At 40.4% G+C, this 27,019-nt stretch overlaps 1 protein-coding gene across 2 annotated transcripts in view; it reads left to right on the top strand.

Annotated features, from left to right (window-relative positions):
* The window catches only part of FBLN7 (fibulin 7), a 117,178-nt gene that overhangs the window by 34,206 nt on the left and 55,953 nt on the right, over window positions 1–27,019 (top strand). The window contains exons 1-2 of one of the 2 annotated variants that reach the window (XM_056563354.1): window positions 23,271–23,355; window positions 25,259–25,418. In XM_056563354.1, the coding sequence (XP_056419329.1) occupies window positions 25,301–25,418 (118 nt within the window). In that variant the 5' untranslated portion in view covers window positions 23,271–23,355; window positions 25,259–25,300. Of the gene's footprint in view, window positions 1–23,270; window positions 23,356–25,258; window positions 25,419–27,019 lie in introns of those variants that run through there. The other variant, XM_056563353.1, reaches the window with a different exon arrangement.

The raw sequence follows: 27,019 nt of genomic DNA, 5'->3' as shown, positions 1-27,019 counted from the left end.
TTTGAAGTCTCATTAAGCACTGGTTATAAAATTCTTTAGTTCTTTATAAGGGAACCAACCCCCTCTTGTTTTAGATCAGTGTGACATATAGGGAATCATACTAAACTTAGCAGCTAGTGAGCAATGGCCACATACCATAGAGAAGCGCCTAAGCATTTTTTTGATTTACAAGACTACATTTTGCCAAAATGAACCTGAGTAAGCCAAAATCCTTCTGGGAAAACATTTGTGGACAGATGAGACCAAGATAGAGCTTTTTGGTAAAGTAAATCATTCTACTGTTTACCGAAAATTAAATGAGGCCTAAAAAGAAAAGAACACAGTACCTACAGTGAAATATGCTGGAGGTTCAATTATGTTTTGGGGTTGTTTTGCTGCCTCTGGCACTGGGTTCCTTGAATGTGTGCAAGGCATCATGAAATCTGAGGATTACCAAAGGATTTTGGCTCGCACTGTACAGCCCAGTGTCATAAAGCTGGGTTTACGTCCGAGATCTTGGGTCTTCCAGCAGGACAATAACCCCAAACATACGTCAAAAAGCACCCAGAAATGGATGGCAACAAAGCACTGGAGAGTTCTGAAGTGGCAGCAATGAGTGCAAATCTAAATCCCATTGAACACCTGTGGAGAGATTTTAAAATTGCTGTTGGGAAAAGGCGAACTTTCAATAAGAGAGACCTGGAGCAGTTTGCAAAGGAAGAGTGGTCCAACATTCCGGCTGAGAGGTGTAAGAAGCTTATTGATGGTTATAGGAAGCGACTGATTTCCGTTATTTTTTCCAAAGGGAGTGCAAACAAATATTTAGTTAAGGGTGCTAATAATTCTGTCCAGACCATTTTTGGAGTTTGGTGTGACATTATGTCCAATTTGCTTTTTTTCCCTCCCTTTTTTGGTTTGGTTCCAATACACACAAAGGGAGTAGATGTGTGTATAGCAAAACATGTGTTACTGCAATCCTTTTCTGTGAGAAATACTTCATTTTCTAGAAAAATTTCAGGGGTGCCAACATTTACGCCCATGACTGTACATACACACATGCAGTTCACCTGACCACAACTTTATGCCAAAAAAGGCAATGTGTATATGAAAAAAACAGAGAAATATTAATAAACACCGACAGCTCATGTGTATCCAAATGCCGTAGTATGTACATGAGACCCAGAAACAAGTTACCATACATTTTCAATCGTCTCATTTAGTCCCTGAGGGGCCAATGTTACTAATTTATGGATCCAAAACGATTCCTGATTCATTGATCATTGGAATCGATTCAGATCATTTTCCAGAATTTTTTCAAGAATAGTTAGATTCAATAAACTGATATCATTTTTTTGTACACTTGAAAAGTGCCGTGAGACACTGTGTAATAGAAAATAATTTGTTATATTGGATCGATGTTTGCACATACAGGAATGCACCGTTTGTATGGTGCGTCTCACATATTGCAAATGACAACTGCAGGATAGGAGGTGGATCTCGTACTGTGTACCACAATCCAATGCATCCATAATAAAAATCTTTTTTATTTTTTTATTTGGAATGACTCGAACTCCTTGATTCTGGTCTCTTTAACCGGTTGCCGCCTAAGGACGAGCCGGCTCATACTGAGACGGCAACTGTTGTATGGCGCAGGACCAAGCTTTATCAATGGAGAGCAGAGCACACAGATCAATTTGGTTCTATGAAACCACATAACACTTTCAATTTTGCACCTACGGACCCATATGAGGGCTTGTTTTTTGAGTCACCAATTGTACTTTGTAATGACTTAATTTATTTTTATAAGAAAATCTGTTAGTCTTAATTTATATCTGGAAGTCTTTTTAACTAGATAGCTAACTTATAGGAATAATTATTATTATTATAATAAATATATTATTATTATTCAGTGATATACAAATTATTTGCAAGAAAAAAAATATTATTTATCCAATCCTAGTTGTCTTGGGATACTACTTACATGTCAGTGAACACAAAAAGAAGTGAGCAGGATCAAATAGCACAGAAGAAAAATGACATTGCTTAATACTATTTTTATTAAACGTGGCAATATTTTTGCATTCCATGCTTTGCTATCATTGGGCCCATCTGCACATAGAAACATATTTTCTCACAGTTGAAACCATATACAAGCTGTGTCCAATTAGAAACAGGGACAAGTCCCAGGAACTTCAGTTTTCATTGTGCAATAATTGTTCTTTAAGACTTTCCATGGACTACACATAAAGGTGATAAATGTTAGATCAATGGGGTCTGATCGATAGAACAAAGGACCCCCATCTATCGTTCCTTTAAAGGGGTACTCCACCACTAGACATCTTGTCCCCAGCGGCAGGACCTCCGCGATCTCTCCTACAGCACCCCCTTTTTCTCAGGTGCACAGAGCTAGGATCACTCTGTGGCTGATGACGGGCGATGCAGGGGACGGAGTATCGTGATGTCATGGAGTACCCCTTTAATAGTGTTAGTTGCTAAAGGATAGGGATGTATATGGAGTCTGGAATTGCTGGGGGAGGCAGGTGCATGGTGTAAGGTAGTGGGGTATTTGTTGGGAACTAGCAATCTACATTTACTTGACCAGACTATTTAGAGGCTGGGCAACAGCTGTAGTTGAACCCCTCAGATATGCTAGGACTATGTTTTATAGCATGACAGCTCCAATTTTGAATATTGCCTTGCTGAATACATTGATACCTATACTAAGGGTAGGTTCACATGTGCATTTTTTTGCTGCATTTACTGCTGCAGATTTTCTGCTGCTGATTTTCCTGTCCATTGATTTTAATGAGTAGGAAAATCAGGAGCTGAAAACTTGCAGCAAAATACACACATGTGAACATACCCTTAGTGTGATCTGCTGCAGATTTGCTTCAGCAGATTTTGCTGCTAATTGACTTCAATAGGCAACAAAATCTGCAGCAGTAAATCTGCAGCAGATCTACAGCAAAAAATATGCATGTGTGAACGTACCCTAATAAAGATAGAAGATATTGTTGTACATTTCATGACAAGTTGCTGCCTGGTGTGAAGTTGCACATACTTATAACATGTACACCAAGAAAAAATAGAGCTACATACTCCAATATGTATTAAAAGTACAAATGTTTATTAATCATCTTTAAAAATATCATGAGAGGTATTACAAACAATGACAAACCAATAAAAAACAACAGGGTAGTGTAAATACAGTTGTTTTCGGGGAGTGTACTCAGGATGAAAAGTCAATATATTTTACACACAGGGCCAGCCTTAGGTGTTCAGGCGCCCTGTGCGAGCTAACCTTGTGGTGCCCCCCCCCCCCATTATCCCATAAACATACACAAAGAGGAAAAAAAAATTTGTAACAGCAAACACTGGGAGTTGTAGTTCATACACCAGTTTTTCCCAACCAGGGTTCCTACAGGTGTTGCAAAACTACTATTAGCATTCCCTGGTTGGGAAACACTGTTATACACACACATAACAGGGACTACAACTCCCAGCATGTGTCATTCAGGAGTCCACCCCCCCCCCACATACAAATCATCCCCAGTATGATATTTATTCCCCTGCAGTCTATACATCCCCAGCCTGTGTAATATGTCTCCTTCACACACAGAAATCATCCCCAGCTTTCATGCTGCGATGTCCCCTCCCTTATCCCCAGCCCATGCAGTAAAGTATGTCCCCCCCCCTTATCCCCAGCCTGTGCAGTGCAGTATGTCCTCCTTCACACATAAAAGTCATTAGGGAGGTGAGGAGCTGTGCACGTACGTCCTCTCTCCCCTCCCCCTGCTCTGTGTTTTCCCCGTGGTAAGTTAGGTCCTCTATAGACAGAGCAGGGGGAGGGGAGGGAGCTGTGTACGTCCTCTCTCTCCACCTGCTGTGTCTTCTTGTCTAATGCAGAGCTGCGTCCTTCATCCTCCAGGAGGGGGAGAAAAGGGGGCGTGGCTTAATTATCTCATGCAGACGTGTGACCTTCATCCTCTGGGAGGGGGAGATAAGGGGGCATGGCTTAATTAACTCATGCAGTCGTGCGACCTCGGGCTCTGTCCTCGCTCCTCCCTGCTCTTGCTTCAGAAAACTTTGGGGAGCGGATGGGAGGAGCGGTCCGACTTTTGCAATGGTTTGAAAATCTCACCTCACACCGGTCTGTTACACTGCGAGTTGTGTCGGCCGCCCGGCGCCCCTGTTGCTATGGCACCCTGTGCGTACGCACAGCTTGCACACCCCAAAGGCCCGCCCTGGTTACACAACAAGGTTACTACAGGCTTAGTAAAAACACAGTGGGTAGTAATTCCCTCCATTAGTTACCTGCCAGTAACCTCTTGTTTCCATGTAACTATTCCATAATGCCTACATGATAATAATGCAATGTTGGCCAGCGGCATGTAATCTTATGTGCACTCACCCATGATGTGATGCTACCAATGCGACCCTGAGCCCATGAGGAAGGAGCGAAACAGCATTTTGTAGGGGTCCAGGGTCGCATTGGTAGCATCACATCATGGGTGAGTGCACATAAGATTACATGCCGCTGGCCAACATTGCATTATTATCATGTAGGCATTATGGAATAGTTACATGGAAACAAGAGGTTATTGGCAGACAACTAATGGATGGGATTACTGCTCACGGACTTTTCATCCTGAGTATACTCCCCCAAAACTACTATAGTGTGTATTGTATTTACAGCATACAACCCAGCACCAATAACCATTTGTCCTTTTAATACATATTGGAGTATGTAGCTCTATTTTTTTTCTTGGTGTAAATGTATTTGCATAGAGCCCTCCATATTGCAGGAGGTTTTTGCAGGAGTCTGGACCTGCTATGATGCAAGCATTGAGAAATATACAAGTTATAGGTCCAATGGGACTATTGGTTATATACATATACCATAGCGGTATGCCAAATAAGCTATCTTCTCCAACCTTACTATAAAGTCCAGTCAATTTAATAAAGCTGTGGGTGACAATCCATTGCCAGACACTTTTGAAGATTGGATCAGCATGTTGAAATCCAAAAAGTCTGATCCACATTTTCCCCAACAGTTAACATTTCCAATGTTATATCAACTGAAAGGTATTGTCATTAGCAACTTATTATAGACGAATAAAACAAGACGCAACAAGGCCCCTCTCACACTGCTGTTGTTCCCTGTCGGAAAACGGCCGAGGCACAATGGCCGGGGCACAACGGGCAACAAAGGGGCCCCGACAGATCCCATTTACTATTATGGGGTCTGTCAAGCTTCGTTGTTTTTTAACGAGAGTAGCGGGAGAATGATTTTTTATTTTTTGGCAAATATTCAGTTTTCCATTTTGTATGTAGCACAGAAGGTGTTGACAAATAAATGCAATTCAATCTTTGTTCCCCTAAATCTGAAGTTTTTAGAAATATGCCATAGGTAACCCTTGTGCGCTACTTGACTAGATCGCAGACCTTTAATATAAAAACAATTTTTTTTTGCTAAAAGAAAAAATATATTTATGCATTGCCATATCCTGAGAACCAAAGGGGACATTTATCAAGTCACACATGCGCCTATGCATTTTTTTGTGCAACTTTTGTGGGTAAGCAAAAACTTACAAACAGTCTTACCTAAGCAAATTTCAGTTTTTACTTTGCAGGGGTCAGGTATTTATGATGGCCTCTAGTTTCCATGGCTGTTATCGGCACCGCACAATCACTTTGCTGTGATCTGAAATCATAGATCTTCTCCAGGTTGCAAGTTAAGTATTTGCAGTTGATAGTGGAGTTGAAGGGATCCTTCTACAATGTAGGTAGACTGTCGTCCAAAACGGAGAACCCCTTTAAAATTCATATTAACATTTCTGTATCTATAGGCTTCGACTTCAAATCTCCAAGGAAAAACATCACATCTTTTAGCAGTTCAGAAAATACAATGTTCTCCAAATCTTAATCAGTCTCACATGGCTGAATATGATCAGTACTGGTGTATCTTAAGTCCAATCTTAAAATGTATGATATATCTGGATCAGTGGTTGAGCCGCCTGTCTTCACAATTTATCTTCACTTGCTACTTTTTCCTGCCTCAAAGTCTCTGTTCAACTCAAGTCTCTCACTACTATTACTCTAAGTTTCCAAACCTCCTTCATCATGACCATTTTCTTAAAATGTGGTTCCATTAAAACCCACTTTGTTATGTTATCCTGTAGTGCCATACGTCTTTGTTCAGTTGACAGAACTGAATCGCGAATTCGAATATGGCCTCTGCCGCTCATCACTATTTAGCTTATGCAGAAAGATAGGGGACTATGGCTAATAGGGTGTGTACAGGGGGGGGGGGGGGCATATTGCTGTGGAGCTCTCCCTCTACAGTGCATGCTACTATTTACAATCCCTTGTTTCTATTTAGAAATAGCTTTATTAAATATTCTGAGTGTATTCTAGTTTATTTGTTTAATATATTTTGGTATGTCTTTCCAGGAGGACAGACTAACATAATGAAATAGTTTGGAATATAGAAAACTTGTTTAGGCTGGTCACATAGCAAAACAACAGACAAGCTCTGTAATGCATGTTTGATCATTTCCATGGAATCCCTAAATATTACTGGGCAAACACTGCAGTCCCAGTACATGTTATTGCAGTTAAACGTAACAAGATATGTAGAATCATCTGCTCCAAACTTGTTTTTGTGTATTTGAGGTTCAATCAGTTACTTCACTGGGAATGACAGAGGCTGTGTCTGGGGTATTCTGGCACTGCTATGAATGTAAAGGTTGTAGGTCAAATCTGTGGTAAGCCCTTAAGTCACCACTAAGTTAGCATGTCACAAAAATGCTAATGAGGCAAAGTGAAAGAACGGCGGCTTGTGTGCACGCCATACCATTCGGGTTTTCTTTACATCATTCAGTGGTTTGTCTCATAGCAGAAACTTGCTTATGTATAAACTGCTGCTCTGTACTGCAAAGTTTAAGGAGTATAGCATTTACAAAAGTAATGATGATGTTGCTAGAATCTGTGAGACAGTCACAGAAATGGTGGCCGGAGGGCCGTGGGGCTTTTATTCCGCTTCCATGGCAGGTTTTCAGACGAGCCCAGGTACAAAATCAGCTGGTTACTGAGTGTTACAATTATCTGAGAGCTAGTCTGCTAGTCAGATTGAGAAGAACATGACCCTGAGATGGAGATTATAAAAATGTAGCCCTTAAGTGGCCCTACCCAATAATGATCCAAAAGGATGCCCCATTGAGATAAAGTATCAATACTTTTTATTAATACATTTAAAGCAAGACATGTTTTGGGAGGGAATCTTCCTTCCTCAGTTGGGAATTTACAACTGAGGAAGGGAGATAAACCTCCCAAAATGCATCTTGCTTTTTATGTAACATTTATTGTTTACATTTTTATTGTTGTTTATTATCAATAATCATTTAAGAATTTGAGACCCCAAGTGCAATGGACTCTCACCTGCAATGCACCTTGTATATGCATATCACCCCTCTCTTGGGGTACAACTGGATCTTGGGCTTCAAGTAGTCAGTGTCTTGGCCTGTATCCGATGCAAGGAACCTGTATAAACACAGTGGAAAGCAGAGAAAATGTGGCATTGAAGTAGCGCTACACGATAATGATCCAAGGATTCTCTGTTAAGATGAAGTATCAATAATTATTACATAAGGTGTTGTTTTCTTTTTCTATTTCATTCCTTCTAGAGAGATGACACCTTTAAAGTTTGTTTTGTTGAGTGTTTGGTGATAGGCCACTTTTATAGTTAGGGTCACCAAAAGTGCTTAGTTAGTTCTGGACAAGCAGGTTTTGCGCCAATGCATTGGCAATGATTTACAGTTAAAAAAGACAGCATTTAGTAGAGAAGAAATGACTTTATCTTCTAGAATTGAAACTTATTCCACACAAAATTCATGAGCGTTTGCTATTAGTCTCATTATCCAACAGGCACCTGGTATGTTGGGCATGTGAACATAGGAGAGGGCGGCACAGCCCTTAATTTCCCATTGAATTCAATGGGAGCTTCAGGGTGTATCAGAGCAGAAGAGGTATGCCACCTATTTTCTATGCACTTCCCTGTATGCCAGTTTTTGAAAGTGACACCTGAAGCATATACACTGCTGCAGACTTTGTTATATTTTATTATACTAGAAAAATAAGCCAATATAAATAAATTATTGAACATAACATAAAATCTGAATCAGAAAATCTTCAGCATTCAATCCATAGCATAAAGTCTGCATTGTATATGCTATTTGTGAACATAACCTAAAGCTGCTTTACCCCTGTGATTTTCTTCCTGTAATGATGGTCAAATATTCTTATTGGTCACATGGTCGGTTTGGAGAGCAATTCAGAGATGGAACTGTAAAATGATACACTTGGCATATGTATGTGACCACTGAAACAAGTGATTGGCTGCAGTGTTCCGTGTTACGTGCATGGCGATGTCATCGTGGGGCACGTCCCCTTGAAGTTAGGTGGCAGCACTCGATGTGGAGCAATGAACAGGGTATTTCTTTGTTTGCCCTTGCCTTCTCCTTGGAAATTGTGTCAAAAGTGCTAGAAAATTCCTATAAATAGAAACTGTTGTCTTCTTCTTTATAGACTCCCATTCACTAGCAATTGGTGCAGTAAGGCTTGGCATCCAGTATGCTAATAAGGACCTAGACTGTCAAATGAGAAGTCACTGCTGCTCAGTACTCAATGGGGGGGGCTCAGGTTCATGCTCCAACAGTGGCTGCACCCGTGGTGAACAGAATTAAATATTATCCATCAATTGTCAAGGGGGTGGACACCACTGCTACTGCTATAAAGGGGTGGACACCACTGCTGTCAATGGGACCTGAACCTGAGGCTGTTTCAGAACTAAAGCAGTAGGGACATCTAGGCCCTTCTTAGTATGTTGTGCGCAGAAACTAATGGCACCGATTGCTACTGAATGGAGGCCTAGAAGAAAAAACACCCAAACCCGTGCAGCAGCATCTCCACATTCGAAACCTTCAGGTAATTGTTTGGTTACTTTGGGGGAAATTATAAAAACCTGTGTAGAGGAAGAGTGGTGCAGTTGCCCATAACAACCAATCAGACTGCTTCTTTCATTTTTAAAGAGGCCTGTGAAAAAGAAAGAAGCGATCTGATTGGTTGCTATGGGCAAGTGCTCCACTCTTCTTCTACACAGGTTTTGATAAATCTCCCCCTATCTTTCTACTGAAGACATGTAGCCTGCACATGGGTATTCAGCACCACCAATAGAAGGCTGAAATGCTTTCCTTATATTTTATGTCAGTAGGGATCCCATTAATAAAATTGTATCGGTGAATTCCTATTTAAGAAATATCCAAGTAAAGTCTACAGATTTGCTTAAAACTGCATGTATATTCTCCCTAGTTTTCTATACACTAATTTTCATACACAAACCTTTTCTATATAATCACCATAACTGATGGGTTAATTTTTACAGCTAGGCCTAACAAAGGCCCCCAGGAATGTCTTCTGAAAATGCCTGTTTGGGAAGAGGTATGTCAAAACAGATGCTTCGCAGTTTTCCTTAGCATTGGCAATAATGAATTGTAGATACTGAAATGTATTATGGTGAAAATTGGCTTGCTACTTTAGGGTATTCCTGTCATGATCCTTGGTGTCCAAATACTTGCAGTGGAGAAGGCATGAATAAGGTTTTGTTACTGGTGGCAATGTGACACACGAATATATAAATGTTATCATCTCCTTCCTATAGCTATTGGCTTCCCAAAGCTATATATTGTTCAGGACAAACACAAGTAAATGGCATCACTGTGTACTCCTACCCCAAATTTGACTAGGTTCTCAAGATTCCATTGCGGCATCCTAGAGGAAGTGCATATACTAAAGCAGAGGAGGTTGTCATTGTAGTCTGGGACTTGTAGTCTTCCACTGTACAAGGTCTGTGTCACACTGATCACGATGATAGAAGGGCTTCTTGGACTGGCAAAGTGAATAGCGGGCTGCACTATAGGTGGTTGGGGTTGTAGTTTTCTTTGGGGAACACCCTGGTGAGGTACAGTAAAAAATCCAAACGTGTGGATACCTTGAACAAAGCTAAATGTTTACTGAAATATCTGACTCTTCTACACATATGCTTAGCTGCTGAAGAAAGGTCATAAGGGGGACCTGAAACGTGTCCAGCCGTATACCAGCCACATACATCTATAATCCAAGTGCCACAATATCAAGTTCTTGCCAGATACAACGTTACCCAACATCCACTGCTGTCTGTCAATTTATCCAAGACAGTACGTGCAATCCTCAACCACGAGGACGCCGCAGGCTTCCTCCTACCATCTGTGGAAAGACTCTGCAGTATCCACAGACTGAGCCCACTGCTGCTGCTTACCTGAGACTGCAGAGTCTTCCCTCTGCCCAGGGAATCGGGACTCGCTCGTGTGACCGAGCGCAACTAACAGAAGGTACCAACTCTGTATACCTGCACATAAAGTATCTATACTACTAAAGTTTACCATTGTCGCTGCATACCTTTGAGACAGGCTGTTTCTCTAGCAGCGGCTCTCTGCATAGAGAGCCAGGATCGTGTATCACCTCAAAGACAATCGATACTATTTTGACAAACTAACTCTGCAAAGTTACATAATTCTGCAATCGCTGTATCTAATATATCTCTCAAGTGAGAGAATACATGGCACACTCTATTCAATTGGATATAAAACATTTGTGAATATCCTTATTTGAGAGAGACTAGCCCATATTCTACAACCACTACCTCACTGCTTTTTATTGATATGTGGACACTTTTTTAAAGGATTATAATATTTTTTAGCCCTATTTTTTATTCAGATTTTAAATATATATATATATATATATATGCTATGTTATTGATTTTATCATAATAACCATTTATTAATTGTTATAATTGTGTTCATGTGGACCCACAAGGGCCCTGTGAGTCACAGAACACAAGTTTATGAATATTTTATTATATATACATTTATCTAATAAATCAAGATGATTCCAATATTCATGACTCTGAGTCCCAATTTCTGTATTGTATCTTCTACACATAAAGTCACAGTCTCTTTAACAGTTTGACAGACAGGATATGGCAGGAACCAGGGTAATCTACAAAACTGTAGTACTAGGGTACTTGGAGCTTGTAGTCTTTACTCTAGCCGGTGTGCTTTAACACAAGTCCCTTTATTTCTTTTCCTAAGGCCGCTGAAATTGCCAACCATGGGATGCAGATTTCTGAGATTCAGTAGCTTGGTAGCCACTTTGTCCTAGTTACGGCCTGAAGTATAGTGTAGTCCTACAATGATTCTTGTGCAGCTTCGCCCCACAGGCTGTGTAACTTTCTCCTTTATCTGCTAAATCTCTCTTTCTGCTCTCAGGGGGAATCACAAGCCCTGCAGGGTTCCTTGTGGGATACTGTGCCATCATAAGAGGAATATTTGTTATAGTAATAAATTGTCATGAAAGTTAGGGAACAGTGCAGCCCCAGCCACTGTCCCTAATTACTTAGATGATCCGCCTTAACTATTGCCTCCAAACAGATGATGGTCCCTACACTTAATATGGGCATGGGGCACTAAAGGGAGGGTCAGACCGGCCAGGTCAATAACAAATAGACATAGGGTTTACCAGAAACAAGCTAGAGCATCAGAACATTGAGGGCAGCAAAGTACAAAACCAGAGACAAAGTAATACAAGCAAGGGTCAAACAAGGAAAGTCAGGGACAGATTCAAAATGGCGGGCAAGAGGGATGGTCAGGGTCCAGGAATGCAGAAACACAATAAATGCTAGTGATGGAAAAGACCATAATTACAGATGTCTGTGACAAGTCTATGGCGCTTGTTAAAATGGCCCACAATCAGGCGTTTTGAGCAATGATTCCTCAGCTGATTGACCTGGTCTCCTCTAGCCGCACCTGCTTCCTTGTGCTCAGCGTACAGCTATCATTATGGCTAGGTCAAGCAGCTCATGACGCACGATGCAGGAGAGAGGACAGATAAGTCTCTGACAAATTTTTCCATAAATTTTCTTCCTTTAATCCAACTATAGGACTGACCTCTATTCATTATCACTGCCCAGAAATGTCAGTTCATTGATATTAAATCAATTTAGTACAGTTTTAAACTGTCCCAGGATAAAGAAATCATACGATGCAGGATAATTCTGTGACCACACATACTTCAATACTGAATAACTTACACAGTACTGGTATTTAAACATGTGATCAACATTAGGATTTACAAGAGAAAGATAAAGAAATGCATATGGCTGGGGGGATTACAGTGATAAACCATGAAAGAGATGAACTAATTGATACTGAACAAATGTATGATCCTGCTCTGTTTTTTTTAACCAACTTTGTGATCCTCCATATGGCAGTGACCACCCAAAACTGCATCATGCACAGCAAATGAAATATAAAGTGGAACTATCTGTGTCTGACATGCAATACACTTTATGTAACTTGGTGAAAAGTTAATTATGGTTGAAATGGCATCAGATAATACAACATACAACCAATACTGCAGCTAATTCTCTCTGTTTGATGTAGTGAAAAAAGCATCTTCACTTGTGTCTACGTTTTCCCTTAGTTTGTGTAATAGCTTGGACAGGAAGGGAGATACTTGGTTGTCACGTGCAGGAAGTCACAAGAGTTGTCTCCTCAGGAACAAGGGAGACCTTTACAATACAGGCAATATATTAGTTGTAACACTTATCATATATATTTCAACCTAACAGTTGATAGATATGGTCAGCTGTAAGGAAGGATGAATGTTGTAATTTGCAAAACGTTATCTTATTAAAGATTTAAATCATACTATGTGAGGTGTCATGTGAACAGAAATTAAAGAAACAGCAGCACAGCAAAGCAGGGGTTACTCTAAGCACTGAACTGTGCTACTACTGCTAATGATGATAATAAGCCTGCAGACTAAAGGGAGGGGAAGATTACACTCAGGAGGAAGTTATTTGTACATACAGTAGTAAGTAAACAGGTATTTACAATACAAATAGAGAAACATAGCCGCACATCCACAATTTGTATTTTGATCTACTTGCTTCTCAGCATAATTTCAAAAACTAACAGGTTGTTAGTATACATTTTTATCAAAAAGTACAAGCCCACTCGCCATGTCAAGGCCATCTAGTCTTAGTGGGTCCCTAACCTGACACTGGAGTAGCACCGGGCGGCGACCACTGCCTCCGAGACACCATGTCCACAGGGGGAGCGACCCAGTGGCCAGGCAGCCACAGTACTGCCCAACCGAGCCCCTGGCTCTGGGCCACACCACCCCACAGACAAAGCATCACAGAAACAATGGCTGCCACAGAGAACCACTCCAGTGTGAAATCTACCATGTGCTCCCTACCAGAGGGCTGGGAGAATGCTAGGAGGAAACCCTTATGTAGTCTCCTGCTAATTAAAAACGCCTGGGCGCTACGCCAGTGTCATGTTAGGAACCCACTCTGACTAGTCGGCCTTGGCGTGGAGAGTGGGCTTATACTTTTTGATCAAAATTTATACGAACAACCTGTTAGTTTTTGAAATTATGCTGAGAAGCAAGTAGATCAAATTACAAATGGTGGATGTGCAGCTGTGTTTCTCTATTTGTGTAGTACATTTGTAGTCTTTCCCTTCTTCCATGGCCAGCACTCCGCTCCACCCATTCGGCCCAGGCATTTTTAATTAGCAGGAGACTGCATAAGGGTTTCCTCCTACTGCATTTGTATCCTTTTATTCCAATGGATGTGAACCTCACCTTGCTCATTTTGCTCTATTATTATAGATGGGGGCATTACTGCATTAGTGAATAAAGGTTGTTTTGTGGTGTTATGAAAAGTTTGAAAAAAATTGATAAATTGAAATACAGAACGTAAAAAGGAAAATTATAGAACATTTCATTCTAGAAAGAATACACTGCTGACAACATAATGCCTGCTTTAAGTAATGATCCTCAATACAGTGTAAATCATATAGGGGGAGATTTATCAAAACCAGTGCAGAGAAAATGTTACCCAGTTGCCCATAGCAACCAATCAGATTTCTTCTTTCATTTTTAACAAGGCCTCTGCAAAATGAAAGAAGCGATCTGATTGGTCGCTATGGGCAACTGGGCAACTTTTCCTATGGACAGGTTTTGATAAATCTCCCCCATTAACCTCTTAAGGACGCAGGGCGTACCTATACGCCCTGTACCCGATCCCGGTGTTTAAAACGGGGTCAAAACGGGATCACATCGGGTCGGTCCCAACTGCTATTCATAGCCGGGACCCTGGGATAACAGCACGCGGCACTGATCGCTGTGCCGCACGCTATTAACCCTTCAGACGCGGCGAACAAAGTTGGTCGCCGCGCTGAAAATGAAAGTAAACGCTTCCTGGCAGCTCAGTCGGGCTGATTGGGACTATCGCGATAAAATCGCGATGTCCCGATCAGCTAGGACGCGAGCGGAGGTCCCCTTACCTTGCTCCGTCACATCCGATCGGCGTTTGATTGCTCCAAGCCTGAGCTACAGGCTTGAGCAATCGAGCCCCTATCTCGCTGATCCATGCAAAGCTATGGCTTTGCAGGGATCAGGGTAAAAGATTAGTGTGTGCAGTGTTATAGCCCCCTATGGGAGCTATAACACTGCAAAAAAAAAAGTGAAAAAAAAGTTAACAAAGGTCATTTAACCCCTTCCCTAATAAAAGTTTGAACCACCCCCCTTTTCCCATAAAAAAAAATAAAAATGAAAATAAACATATGTGGTATCTCCGCGTGCGTAAATGTCTGAACTATAAAAATATATTGTTAATTAAACCGTATGGTCAATGGCGTACGAGCAAAAAATTTCCAAAGTCCAAAATAGCTTTTTTTTTGTCACTTATTATATCATAAAAAAATTAATAAAAAGTGATCAAAAAGTCAGATCAATGCTAAAATGATACCGATAAAAACTTCAGGACACGGTGCAGAAAAAATTATCCCACATACCGGCCCATATGCGGAAAAATCAAAAAGTTATAGGGGTCAGAAGATGACAATTTTAAACTTATACAGTTTCCTGCATGTAGTTATGATTTTTTTTTTTAAAGTACGACAAAATCAAACCTATATAAGTAGGGTATCATTTTAACTGTACGGACCTACAGAATAAAGATAAGGTGTCATTTTTACCGGAAAATGCACTTCGTAGAAACGGAAGCCCCCAAAATTTACAAAATTAATTTTTTTCTTCAATTTTGTCGCACAATGAATTTTTTTTCTGTTTCGGCGTGAATTTTTTGGTAAAATGACTGATGTCACTGCAAAGTAGAATTGGTGGCGCAAAAAATAAGCCATCATATGGAATTTTATGTGCAAAATTTAAAGCGTTATGATTTTTAGAAGGTTATGAGGAAAAAATGAAAATGCAAAAACGGAAAAACGCTGAGTCCTTAAAGGGTTAAGATGATGGTATTACTTCAATTTATTTAACTTTCTAGAAAGAAAATGATGCAGTTTGACAAATGTTTTTTTGGCTACAGTTCAATGGACTTCATCCACTTTTATTATAACTCATCCAGCAAATGATTACATATTTTCGCTGTGTTTATTTGAGTAGGGAAACATTCAGAAAGGGAAAGAATCTTAATGAATTTATAATATAACATCTTTGACTTATTTGATGAATCATGTCTGAAACAATTAAATGAAATCATCTTACCTAGATGAGCTGTTACATAATTCACAACCAGTTAGTTATTTACAGGGTTATTTTGTATCCATACATAATGGTATGGATAAGAACAGGATAAAAAGGAGGTACAGGGTTATAGTTGTATTAACATCAAGACTTGAAAAATACAATTTAACACATTTGTTACGGGTATATTTAATAGCAGCTAAATAGCAAGAAGTTCTTCGAATACAGTGCCTACCACAGTCTGATTGTGGCCTGGTGGTTGTTGCAGGAAAGGAGCAGTAAGGCTGGGTTCACATATGTCCGGCACAGTTTCCCTCCGACGTGCACCGGAGGGAAACTGATGCTAGAACTGATCCCATTCATTTGAATGGGACAGTTCACAATCATCCAGCTTTTCAATTTTGACGCCAAATGGTTGGGCAAGCCGGAGAGCACCGGACAGGGGAACGCAGTTTGCTGTGTTCCCCTGTTCGCCGTAGAAAAACAATGGTTGCCGGATGACATACAACTGATGACAACTTGTCATCAGTTGTGGCATCAGATCTGTCAAGATTTAGGCTGAGTTCACCTATGGTGGGTGGAGAGGAGACCATGTGTTACAAACCAGCTGTGAAAATAAATGTAGCCCAAATAAATGTAGCCCCAATAGCTCCTCAAAAAATCCCATTGGCCCCAATAACTCAAAGAATCCCATTAGTGAGATTGAATGCGTAAAACTAAATGTAAAGTGTATGCTCACAAATGCCAGAAGCCTAGCAAATAAAATGGGGGAGCTGGAGGCCTTGATACTGGAGGAACATATTGATATAGTTGGGGTCACTGAGACATGGCTGGACTCCTCGCATGACTGGGCCGTTAATCTGCAGGGGTTTACATTGTTTCGCAAAGATAGAATGAACAGAAAAGGTGGTGGAGTCTGTATGTTAGAAGTGGTATGAAAGTCAGTGTGAACGATGCCATAGTGTGTGATGATTCTGAGGAGGTGGAATCACTGTGGGTAGAATTACAAAAGGAGGGAAACATAACTGAGGAGATAGAAAGTCAGCTGCATACACTAATAGAGAGGGCTGCCCGGACCAGTACAGTGGTAATAATTGGGGATTTTAACTATTCAGATATAGATTGGGGTCAGGGTTTGGCTAAGACTATAAAGGGGAGACAATTCATAAATTTATTGTAGGATAATTTATGGCCAAAGTGATGCTCTGTTGGATCTGGTAGTTTCTAACAACGCAGAGCTGGTTGGTAATGTAACTGTGTGCGAAAACCTTGGTAATAGTGACCACAATATAGTTATTTTTGCCTTAAAGTGTAGGAAATAGAGACAAGTTGGGAGGGCAAAAACATATAATTTTAAAAAGGCAAATTTCCCTCGGCTAAGAGCTTCACTACAGGGCATAGACTGGGAGGAACTGTTGTCAAATACTGATGATAAATGGGAAGTTTTCAAATCAACACTGAATAAATATACAGCTACATATATTCCTAAGGGGAACAAGTATAAACAATTAACCCCTTAAGGACACAGGGTTTTTCAGTTTTTGCATTTTTGTTTTTTCCTCCTTACCTTTTAAAAATCATAACCCTTTCAATTTTCCACCTAAAAATCCATATTATGGCTTATTTTTTGCACCACCAATTCTACTTTGCAGTGACGTTAGTAATTTTACCCAAAAATCCACGGCGAAACGGAAAAAAAATCATTGTACGACAAAATCGAAGAAAAAATTTTGTAACTTTTGGGGGCTTCCGTTTCTACGCAGTGCATATTTTGGTAAAAATTACACCTTATCATTATTCTGTAGGTCCATACGGTTAAAATGATACCCTACTTATATTGTTTTAATTTTGGCGTACTTCTGGAAAAAATCATAACTACATGCAGGAAAATTTATACGTTTAAAAATGTCCTCTTCTGACCCCCTATAACTTTTTTATTTTTCCACGTACAGGGCGGTATGAGGGCTAATTTTTTGCACCGTGATCTGAAGTTTTTATCGGTGCCATTTTTGTTTTGATCTGACTTTTTGATAACTTTTTATTCATTTTTTAATGGTACAACAAGTGACCAAAAAAAAGCTTTTTTGGACTTTTGAATTTTTTTACGTGTACGCCATTGACCGTGCGGTTTAATTAACAATATATTCTTATAGTTCAGACATTTACGCACGCGGCGATACCACATATGTTTATTTAAATTTTTATTTAAACTGTTATATTTTTTTTAATGGGAAAAGGGGGGTGATTCAAACTTTTATTAGGGAAGGGGTTAATTGATCTTTTGGAAAAAGAGATCGCAGACGGCACTCACGGAAACAGCAAGAAGTTTTATTCGGGATTGCTGGTCCACGCAACAACAACGACAGGTAAGTCGACCGGTTTCGCGCTACACAGAGCGCTTACACGTGACCTCTCTTTAGAGGTCACGTGTAAGCGCTCTGTGTAGCGCGAAACCGGTCGACTTACCTGTCGTTGTTGTTGCGTGGACCAGCGATCCCGAATAAAACTTCTTGCTGTTTCCGTGAGTGCCGTCTGCGATCTCTTTTTCCAAGTTTCCTACGCTTATGCTTATGGCGGACTGAGCACCGGATTTGTGGCAGCTGGACGTGAAGGTGCAGTGATCCAGTATACTCCGGCAGAATCGTGAGTGCGGCAGTGCCGACTTTTCTTCTTCTCCATGTGGTTAATTGATCTTTATTAACACTTTTTTTTAAACTTTTTTTTTGCAATGTTATAGCTCCCATAGGGGCCTATAACATTACATACACTGATCTTTTACACAGATCACTGGCATGTATTAACGCCTGTGATCAGTGTTATCGGTGCTTGACTGCTCCTGCCTGGATCTCAGTCATTCGCCGATCGGACACCGAGGAGGCAGGTAAGGTCCCTCCCGGTGTCCTGTAAGCTGTTCGGGACGCCGCGATTTCACCACGGCAGTCCCGAACAGCCCGACTGAGCCGGGATAGTTTTACTTTCGCTTCAGATGCGGCGGTCAGCTTTGATCGCCGTGTCTGAAGGGTTAAAGGGGTATTCCAGGAAAAAAATTTTTTTTATATATCAACTGGCTCCAGAAAGTTAAACAGATTTGTAAATTACTTCTATTAAAAAAACATAACCCTTTCAGTACTTATGAGCTTCTGAAGTTAAGGTTGTTCTTTTCAGTCTAAGTGCTCTCTGATGACACGTGTCTCGGTAAACGCCCAGTTTAAAAATTGTTTGCTATGGGGATTTGCTTCTAAACTGGGCGTTTCCCTAGACAACTGTCATCAGAGAGCACTTAGACAGAAAAGAACAACCTTAACTTCAGAAGCTCATAAGTACTGAAAGAATTAAGATTTTTTAATAGAAGTAATTTACTAATCTGTTTAACTTTCTGGAGCCAGTTGATATATAAAAAAGCGTTTTTTCCTGGATAACCCCTTTCATACAGGGCATCACCGAAATCGGTGATGTCCTGTATTAGCCGTGGGTCCCGGCACTTGATGGCCGCCGGGACCGACCCGATATGACGTGACCCCGCGGCATATCACGGGAGCCGTCGGAGGACGTAAATATACGTCCTTCGTCGTTAAGGAGTTAACCCCTTAAGGACTCAGTGATTTTCCATTTTTGCATTTTTATTTTTCCCTCATCACCTTCTAAAAATCATAACGCTTTTAATTTTGCACATAAAATTCCATATGATAGCTTATTTTTTGCGCCACCAATTCTTCTTTGCAGTGACATTAGTCATTTTACCAAAAAATCCACGGTGAAACGGAAAATAAATTCATTGTGCGACAAAAATTAAGAAAAAATTTCATTTTGTAACTTTTGGGGGCTTCCGTTTCTACACAGTGCATTTTATGGTAAAAATAACACCTTATCTTTATTCTGTAGGTCCATATGGTTAAAATCATACCCTACTTATATAGGTTTGATTTTGTCGTACTTCTGAAAAAAATCATAACTACATAGAGGAAAATGTATACGTTTAAAACTGTCATCTTCTGACCCATATAACTTTTTAATTTTTCCGCGTACTGGCCGGTATGAGGGCTAATTTTTTGTTTGCCGTGTTTTTATCGGTACCATTTTTGCATTGATCAGACTTTTTAATCGCTTTTTATTCATTTTTTTATGATAGTGACCAAAAATACGCTATTTTGGACTTTGGAATTTTTTTGCGCGTACGCCATTGACCGTGAGGTTTAATGAACAATATATTTTTATAGTTCGGACATTTACACACGCAGCGATACCACATGTTTATTTTTATCGATACAGTTTTTTTTTATGGGGAAAGGGAGGTGATTCAAACTTTTATTAGGGAAGGGGATAAATTACCTTTATTAACTCATAACCCATAGGGGGCTATAACACTGCACACACTGATCTTTTACCCTGATCCCTGCAAAGCCATAGCTTTGCATGGATCAGCGTAATAGGGGGTTGATTGCTCAAGCCTGTAACTCAGGCTTGGAGCAATCAAACGCCGATCGGACGCGACGGAGCAAGGTAAGGGGGCCTCCGCTCTCGTCCTAGCTGATTGGGACATCATGATTTTATCACGATAGTCCCGATCAGCCCGACTGAGCTGCCCGGATGCTTTCACTTTCGTTTTCTATCAAAGTTGATCACCGCGTCTGAAGGGTTAATAGCACGTGGCAAAACGATCTGTGCCACGCTATTAGCCCAGGGTCCTGGCTATCAACAGCAGCTGGGATCGACTCGGTGTGATGCGGAGTCACGGTGTGACCCCGTTTTAAACACCAGGACCGGGTGCAGGGTGTACAGGTACGCCCTGCGTTCTTAAAAGGTTAAAACTTAATCATACATGGCTGACAACTGATGTTAAAAGAGCAATAAACAACAACAAAAATTGCATTTAAACATTACAAAGAGCTTAATAAAATCTGTAAAAATTTAATAAAAACAGCAAAAATTCTAAATGAGAGACTGGTGGCCAAAGAAGCAAAACAAACCCTACATTTTTTTTTTTTATATATATAAATGCAAAAAATCCAATGACAGAGCATGTGTAGGACCCCTTAATAATGATAATGGGGAGGTGGTCACTGGTGATCAAGAGAAGGCAAAGCTACTGAATGGGTTCTTTAGTTCTTTATATACAAAGGAAGAAGGAGGAGCTGACATAGGCCGGGCCTGTGCTCGTAACTCATCATGTACTGAACTGGCTTAATGTAGATATGGTCCAAGGTAAATTAGGTAAAGTAAATGTAAGTAAATCTCCAGGACCGGATTGATTACACCCAAGAGTTCTTAGAGAACTAAGTTCAGTAATTTCTGTACCCTTGTACATGATTTTAAGAGATTCTCTGGTGTCTGGTACTGTGCCAAGGGACTGGCACAAGGAGAATGTGGTGCCAATCTTCAAGAAGGACTCTGGGTCTTTCCCAGGTAATTATAGACCTGTAAGCTTAACGTGCATTGTGGGAAAATAGTTTAAAGGACTTATAAGGGAGTACATACAGGAATACTTAGGGGATAATAGTATAGCCAGCATGGGTTTACTAAGGATAGAAGTTCTCAAACCAACCTAATTTGCTTTTATGAAGATGTGAGCAGAAGCCTTGCCAGAGGGTTGACTGTGGATATAGTGTCTTTGGATTTTGCAAAAGCATTTGATACTGTCCCTCATAGACGTCTGATTAAGTTAAGGTCTTTTGGTTTGGAAATTTTTGTTTGTAACTGGATTGAAAACTGGCTTAAGGAACGTACCCAGAGTGTGGGGGTCAATGATTCGTGCTCTGATTGATCCCTGGTTATTAGTGGCGTATCCCAAGGTTCAGTACTGGGCCCGCTCTTGTTTAATTTTTTTATTAATGATATTGAGGATGGTATTAGCAGCTCTGTTTCTATATTTGCAGATGACACCAAGCTTTGTAGCACGGTACAGTCTATAGAGGATGTGTATAAGTTACAAGATGACTTGAATAGACTAAGTGTCTTGGCATTCACTTGGCATATGAGGTTCAATGTGGATAAATGTAGTTATGCATCCGGTACTAAATATCTGCATTCATCATATGTCTTGCGGGGGGGGGGGGGGTTAAACTGGGAGAGTCACTGGTAGAGAAGGATCTGGGTGTACTTGTAGATCATAGACTACAGAATAGCATGCAGTATCAGGCAGCTGCTTCTAAGGCGAGCAGGATTTTATCATGTAGAGGCATGGACTCGAGGGACAGGGACATAATACTCTTTATAAAGCATTGGTACGGCCTCACCTGGGAAATGCTGTTCAGTTTTGGCCACCTGTTCATAAAAGGGATGTTGTGGAGCTGGAAAGGGTGCAGAGACGTGCGACTAAACTAAAAAGGGGTATGGAACATCTTAGCTATGACGAAAGGTTAGTAGAATTACATTTGTTTAGTCTTGACAAGAGACGTTTAAGGGGGGATATAAATGGCCCAAAAATATGGGGAAAAACTGTTCCAGGTTAAACCCCCTCAAAGCAAAAGAGGGCACTCCCTCCATCTGGAGAAGAAAAGGTTTAGTCTCAAGGGCGACATGCCTTCTTTACCATAAGAACTGTGTATTTATGGAACAGTCTACCTCAGGAACTGGTCACAGCAGGAACAGTTGAAAGTTTCAAAACAGGGTTAGATACATTCCTAGAACAATACAGTGAACCCCCGACCTACGATGTCCCCGACATACTATAATTTCAACATGTGATGGCCTGCGATCGCATGTTGAAGGCAGCATCAACATACGATGCTTTTGTATGTCGGGGCCATCGCATAAACGGCTATCCGGCAGCGCAGACTGCTTCTGTTGCCGCCGGATAGCCGTTTACGGTGCCCCGTGAGCTCCGGTGATAGTTACTTACATGTCCGTGGCGCTCAGGAACGTCCTCTTCGTTCTCCATTGTCGTCATCACATTGCCACGCACGCCGTCCCGTCATCCAATAGGAGCGGTGTGCGTAGTGACGTTATGGCGGTGATGAGGAACAACGATCCCAGCTGACAGAGACGTTCCAAAGCGGCGGGGACACCCCGGGGACGCGGCGACAGCGAAGGATGGCGACATCCAGGGCAGTGGTGACGGCGGGGACAGGTGAGTATAACGTCCTATATTTAACATTGCATGGATCCCTCAACATGCAATGATTTCAACAAACGATGGTTCATTTGGAATGGATTACCATCGTATGTTGAGGGACCACTGTATAACATTGATGCTTATGCAAAAATATAAAATCACATCCTTCATCCAGCCATACCCATTCCCTTCAATTCCTTGGTTGAACTTGATGTATGTATGTCTTTTTTCAACCATACTAACTATGTAACTATGTAACCCAGCCTAAGTCTGACAGCACCATGAAAAATAAGCCACGTCAACGGCTTAAAGGAAAACTGTCACATATTTTCTCCCGCACTATCCACATGTACTGGTGGATAGTGCGGGAGACGCTGATTAAAACGAGCCCTACCTTGGTCTGATCCGCGCCGCCGTTCGCCCGCAATTGTAGTTTTAATCTCTGTGTATATCCGGCTGTAACTGGCAAAGCTCATATCCGCTCATGAATATTCATCCCTCCCTCTGGTTAGGAGCGGCGAATAGAGGGAGAACAGGAGGGATGAATATTCATGAGCGGCGCTGACGTCAGTGTCAGTTAGCCCGCAGAAGCACCGCCTTTGCCAGTTACAGCAGGATATACACAGAGATTAAAACTACAAGTGCGGGCGAACGGCGGCGCAGATCAGACCAAGGTAGGGCTCGTTTTAATCAGCGTCTCCCGCACTATCCACCAATAGTGGTGGATTGTGCGGGAGAAAATATGTGACAGTTTTCCTTTAAATTTGATAGCAAAAGTGAAAAAAAAAAAACAAATAAACAGATCGAATAAAGAGTTGGACAGGGCAGTATCTCACAGCTAATTCTTCTATCTTGCCAGAAAAATTTTCATGTGTACCCATATGTAATGGGTCCTATACCCATGATATAAATACACCATATTCTGCAGCTTCATCCTGATAATGTATTAATTGTTCTTTCCCTCTCGGACTATGGAGACTACTCTAATTCCCCTATGATAACCAACACAAACACGTGCACGAAGACCAAATTCTTAGAATTTATAACCGCAGCAGATGAATGTGAATTAATTCATTGCTTTGGAAACCTTACAAAAGACTTCTCATGCTAATCTTGGACAACTATTTTACTATTTTTATAGAACACATCCTATCTTGTGTCTGTGACCTTAGTTTAAACCTCTGTTAAGAAAGGCTCTTTGGAAACTCACTTAGAACGACTGATAAGACTGAGTAAACTTTCATCTGGCAAATGTTGTGGTTTTTATACAGAATAGTGTGTGTATTTGTGATGGAAAAAGTAATTAACAACCGGTCCATTTCTAGCACTCTATATACAACTCATTGAATCCCACTTTATATTTTGCAGTGATTATAATTCTCTAGACAATTTCTCTCTCCGTGCTGGTAGAAAAAAAACATAGAATAAATTAATGCCGATACTGTGATGATGATCACATTCATACATAGCTACATCAATCATTAGCGGGATTACGGCTGTTTTTGCAGTACCCATTTATTTTCCTATGCAAAGGGTTATAACTTTGTATTAGAAAAGCAAATATTAACCATTTCGATCATAAGTATTCCATGTCTAGTTTATATATTATAGTCTAGGTATAGTTCAGATATTGATATGAACACAATTCAATTACTGAGAATTGTAAAATAATAATAACCGTCATAATGTTCTTCACAATTTATATATATATATATATATATATATATATATATATATATATTTATATTTTATATATATATATATATATATATTTATATATATATATATATATATATATATATATATATATATATATATATAGATATTCATTCATAGACTTGTCTTTTTCTTTTATTATCTTATATATTTGTGGACTCTCTGTGAATTTATAAATGGTTGGCAGGCCTCCTTCCATGTATTGTAACAATCCAGTCAGATAATGTCTGTTCACTGCTCTTTATAAATATTAAAAAGACCAAAATTCTTCCAGACGATGGAGAGATCATTAGGGCCAACTTCTAAGGAAGCACAAACATTTTTGATGAAGTTTTGTTTCTAATTTTCCATTTTGGAATCTATTTTATAAAATAATTCAGGAATCTTGCAGTTTCCTAGTTTACACTAGGCCTCATATAAAACTGCGGGAGTGACAACCCACCCAGCCAATCACTGGCTGAGATGGAGGCCATGTTGTAGCCGATGATTGGCTGAGCGGGATGTCATTTTAACAGCTCTGAGCACGGGGGAGTAGCCGGGCCTTGTTTCATAGACCATGGCGGGCCTTAGTGGTCAGGTCTGAAGATACAATTTCTTTTACAAGCAGTATGTGTTGTGAACATTTAACCCGAAATGTTTAGTGCATCTAAGAAAATGTAATTCCTTAATCTAGAACCACATGGCATTATCTGCAGGTACTTGTCTAGTTTCCCATCTAGAAGCAATGAATACCAGTATACCACATGTAGCTTCATTTCAATTAATGTTTCTGCTTGATTTAACATCTGTCATTTTTCAGTTCACACTATATAAAAGTGATAAGATACCGCACTTTGTTTACTTTGCTGTTTATAATCCTAGAGCTGCCCCAGCAAACAGCAGATCCTGACTGTCATCAAACAGATGCAACAATACTTAAAGGGTCAAGAAACAAGATTTGCAGAAGGAATACGTATTATGAAAAGCAGACTTAATAATTTGCAAAACACTGTCAACAGAGGTGGCCCGGACCCACAGCCAGGTTAGTGTTAAACAAAAGCATATGGCAGCATATGATGTATTAGATTAAAGTTTAGTTGCATATAATATGGTTTGTGTAGGGTTTTTACAATAAGTAATGCACCGTTAGCAGTTACACCTGAGCCTTAGTGCCCGAGGGGGCCCAAAAACCCCTCTGCCACATAAGAAAACACAAGTATTATAATATTATTATAATAATATTATCCCTGGCCTTAGTGATGTCCCGCCTTAGTCAAGATAGGCTGAGCAGCATGACACTGCCCCTCAGTGTATCAGCCCCCGAGGGAGGACATTGCTGCAAATGGCAATTAGCTGAGCAGCAGATGCATAAAAAAAGAGGTTTATTTTTTATATACACATAATGGTCATAGTTAAAAAAATATATATATATATATATCCCGCTGCATAACCCCTTTAATATACTACAATTTCTTCTTTGTGGAAATCTCCTTTGAGGTACTGTCCAGTTACAAGGAGCCAATTTTTGCTTAACTGTACAGATCTCTATTAAAAATCAGTAAGCCAGCACTTCCTACTTCTTAATGCTGGGTATAATGTCACCCAGTCTATTTGGAATAGTGGCCAGATACTGTAGTATGTTTGCCTTTGGAACAATCTCAATGCTGGTAATAATCCAATCAAAATGTTGGGAAATATTATTGGCATGTTCTATGTTATCTGCTCAGAAGACAGTTATAAAGTGATTTTCCAATGTGCTATATTAAAAGGCATCAATTACACAGGAAGAGATTACCATAAAAACAAAGATGTAGTTCTTCATACAAAGCTGGTTTGCACTTAGTTTCATTAAGTTTTTGGCTGTCATAGCCCTCCGTTTGGGTGTTCACAGTCCCGACCAGTAACTCTGCAGGAAGGGGCATACACTAAGGGCAAGCATCACTGACCCACACGTCATGTCAGGGAACGTCCACCCTCACCTCTCTGAAGTGCACAGGGTCTCAATAGGCTTGGTATGTAGCAGAATGTTACACAGCTTGCTGTATTGATGCAGAGAGATGAAGTGAGGTCCCGTGCATGCTCCTGATGCATGCTCCCTGCTGTCTGATAGACAAGCAGGTAGCGCCCATAGAGGATCATTAGACACACGTGAACTTCTTGGACTTCACTGTGTGGTATGGCTGGGCCAAAAAGTGACACACATGGTTGACATGATAGTGTGCAGAGCTGTATGGGGACACCTAGTGTTGCAATATATAGCACCCGTTTTCACCTACAAGGAGGTAATATTTTGTGATGAAGTATATTATATACATTCTTTTTTATTTTTATTTACAATTTTCTATTACATAAAAAAATTGTTGTCATGTGACAGTGCCCATTTAAAGGAGTATTCCGGCATTCAAAAAATTTCTGAGTTTGTAAAAAAATTGAGAAAAAAAATCTATACCCAATGCTCCTGTCTGCTTCCAAGATGAGATGTGCCCGCTCAGCCAATCACTAGCCAAAATGGGCAATGCTGCAGCCAGTAAGTAACTGAGCATGTATATACTGCTCTGAGCTCTAGTCTTGGAAGCATACAGAAAACAGGAACATTAGGGGGCTGAAGCTTTTTTTTTTTAAGGTTTTTTTCCATGGTCTTAG

This window comes from Hyla sarda, chromosome 3 (genome assembly GCF_029499605.1).
Source record: "Hyla sarda isolate aHylSar1 chromosome 3, aHylSar1.hap1, whole genome shotgun sequence".
In the NCBI taxonomy this organism is placed as follows: domain Eukaryota; kingdom Metazoa; phylum Chordata; class Amphibia; order Anura; family Hylidae; genus Hyla; species Hyla sarda.
This window is presented reverse-complemented; position numbering and strand designations above follow the sequence as displayed.